Source organism: Salvia hispanica, chromosome 3, assembly GCF_023119035.1.
Source record: "Salvia hispanica cultivar TCC Black 2014 chromosome 3, UniMelb_Shisp_WGS_1.0, whole genome shotgun sequence".
NCBI classification, from domain to species: Eukaryota; Viridiplantae; Streptophyta; class Magnoliopsida; order Lamiales; family Lamiaceae; genus Salvia; species Salvia hispanica.
The window spans coordinates 53,624,157-53,626,623 of record NC_062967.1 but is presented as its reverse complement, the minus strand read 5'-3'; the positions used below and the strand labels follow the sequence as shown (position 1 = coordinate 53,626,623).

General features: G+C 35.5%; 1 protein-coding gene across 1 annotated transcript; it reads right to left on the bottom strand.

Annotated features, from left to right (window-relative positions):
* Window positions 1–1,476: 1,476 nt before the first annotated feature.
* LOC125210509 (uncharacterized mitochondrial protein AtMg00810-like) lies at window positions 1,477–2,055 on the bottom strand. The gene has a single exon (XM_048110057.1). The coding sequence runs from the start codon at window positions 2,053–2,055 to the stop codon at window positions 1,477–1,479; it is 579 nt and encodes a 192-aa protein (XP_047966014.1).
* Between the last annotated feature and the right edge of the window lie 412 nt (window positions 2,056–2,467).

Genomic DNA, 2,467 nt, shown 5'->3' with positions numbered 1-2,467 from the left:
AAATGTGCTTGTTTAGTGGGGTTTTATGACTTTATCGATATAGTCTAAGTGAATTGGAAAATGTGCAAAATATAAAGAAATTGTTAATAAGTATAACTCATTAATTTGAATATTAATTTATAGGTAATGATTACCTTAATTTTTGTATAATTACAATTAAAGTTAAATGGTATATGAAGAAGTTAACAAAAGTAGGATTACAATTTAAACAAAAAAAATGGTTAAAAATGCATAGGATATCACTAATTTAAATAAAATTCTTTGAAATATTAAAAAAAAATATCACAACCTAAAACAATTTTAACTGTATAAAGTTGTGTTATGTGATTTTTACACTTTGAAAATACGAAGATCATAGTAATTAATTTCTGACTAAAGAGAATATAATATTTAAATTGTAATATTAATTTTTTAAATATTTTTACTATATATTTATTAAATTTCGACCCCACGACTTTGATTTTTATATATAGATGTAATATTTTTCTCTACCCATCTCCAAAATTAAGGTTTTTCCCTTTTGCGGAGAATCCTTCGTCTTTCCAATCATATGATTTCCTTTTTCGTTAGTCTTTACTTAATGTTTTATGAGTTCATTTTTTGTGAGTAGAAATTGTGTAATGATGAACAGCTTAATATGATACTCCCTCCGTCTTTCATTAGTTCTCTACTTTTGCCATTTTCGTCTGTCCCCTATTAATTGTCCATTTTTACTTTTACTATAAATGATAAGTATACCCTACATTCTACTAACTAATTCCACTCACATTTTATTATAAAGCCAATAAATAAAAGTGGGACTCACATTCCACTTACTTTATACCCACTTACTTATACATTTCCTAGAACTCGTGTCAGAATCAAAGTGGACAATTAATGGTGATGTAGGAAGTAATTTTTTTGTTTTTAAATGAGAGCCAAGATTATTTAGGTTGATTACATTTTTACATGTAAAAGAAAATAAATTTAACGGCCCCTCCACGGAGGACTCGAATCTGAGATTTTTGGCCTCAAGCATTACTTCTCTATCGCTTGACCAACTCTTGTCGTGATTGAAGACCACATTGCATGCCTTACAAGCATAGTGATTTTTTAATGGCAAAACACATTTCAATGTCTTGTACTAATACATTTTGTTTCATTGAGTCCTATAAATGTTTGGTTCTTTAAATCTATGTATCAATGCATTTTGTTTTAGGATAAATTACCTGTAAAGTCATGAACTTTCAACATAGTTTGGTTGGTCCCGTGAACTTTAAATGTTGCATGAAAAGTTAGTGCCTATCGACTTCGACATGTTTGGTCCTATCATGCTGCACTGGGTTCTCGGAAATATGCTTTATTGTCACTGAAGAGTTGACTTTTCTCTGGGGCAAGCCCAATTTCTTTCAATAATCTTCTCAGCCATAAGATCTCCATTAGTCCGCTTTTAATTCCTCTGAATTCGGCTTCGGCACTGGATAAAGCAACCACCTTCTATTTCTTACTCTTCCAAGTGACTAGGTTCCCCTCAACAAAGGTGAAATAACATGCGGTTGACCTTCTATCTATTGGGTTGCTTGCCCAATCAGCATCTGTATATCCATAAATTCCTCTCTGTTCATTCTTCTTGAACATTATCCCATGTCCAACGGTCCCCTTAAGATACTTGACAATTCGTAATGCAGCTTCATAGTGATGCTTTTGTGGTTTGTGCATGAACTGACTCACAATCCCCACGGTATATGCGATGTTGGGCCTAGTGTGGGAGAGGTAGATGAGTTTCCCAACTAGGCGTTGATACTTGCCTTGGTTTGCAGGTTCCGCCCCTTCTAGGATTTGTAGACCGTGATTCACCAAGATTGGTGTGTCCACCGGCTTGCAATCCAGAAGTCCCGTCTCTGCCAGAATGTCCAAGATGTACTTCTTTTGCCTCAAGAAAATGCCTCCTTCAGATCTCAACACTTCTATCCCCAAAAAATACTTAAGGTTTCCTAAGTCCTTCATCTCGAATTCCTGGAATAGGCTTCCCTTAAGTCTCTCGATTTCCTTTGTATCATCTCCAGTAATAATCATGTCATCTACATAGATAATGAGGCACGTCAGTCGTCCATCTCGCTTCTTCAGAAATAGTGTATGGTCTGATTGACTCTATTTGAACCCGTATTTTGCCATGGCCTCAGTGAACCTTCCAAACCAGACTATGGGGGACTGCTTGAGTCCATACAAAGTTTTCTTCAGCCTACACCCTTCGCCTTCTTTATACCCTTCTGTGAATCCTGGTGGTGCCTGCATACACTTCTCTTTTTAATTCACCATGGAGAAAGGCGTTCGTGACATCAAACTGGTGCAGTAACCAATCTCTATTTGCAGCAACTGTTAATAGTACTCGAATGGTATTCATCTTTGCCACCGGAGAAAAGGTCTCATCATAATCTACCCCATAAGTCTGTGTGTATCCTTTTGCTACCAAACGAGCCTTGTATCA

Excerpts from the sequence above, each read along its gene's own strand:
- LOC125210509 (XM_048110057.1), bottom strand. The coding sequence starts at position 2,055 with ATGATTATTACTGGAGATGATACAAAGGAAATCGAGAGACTTAAGGGA.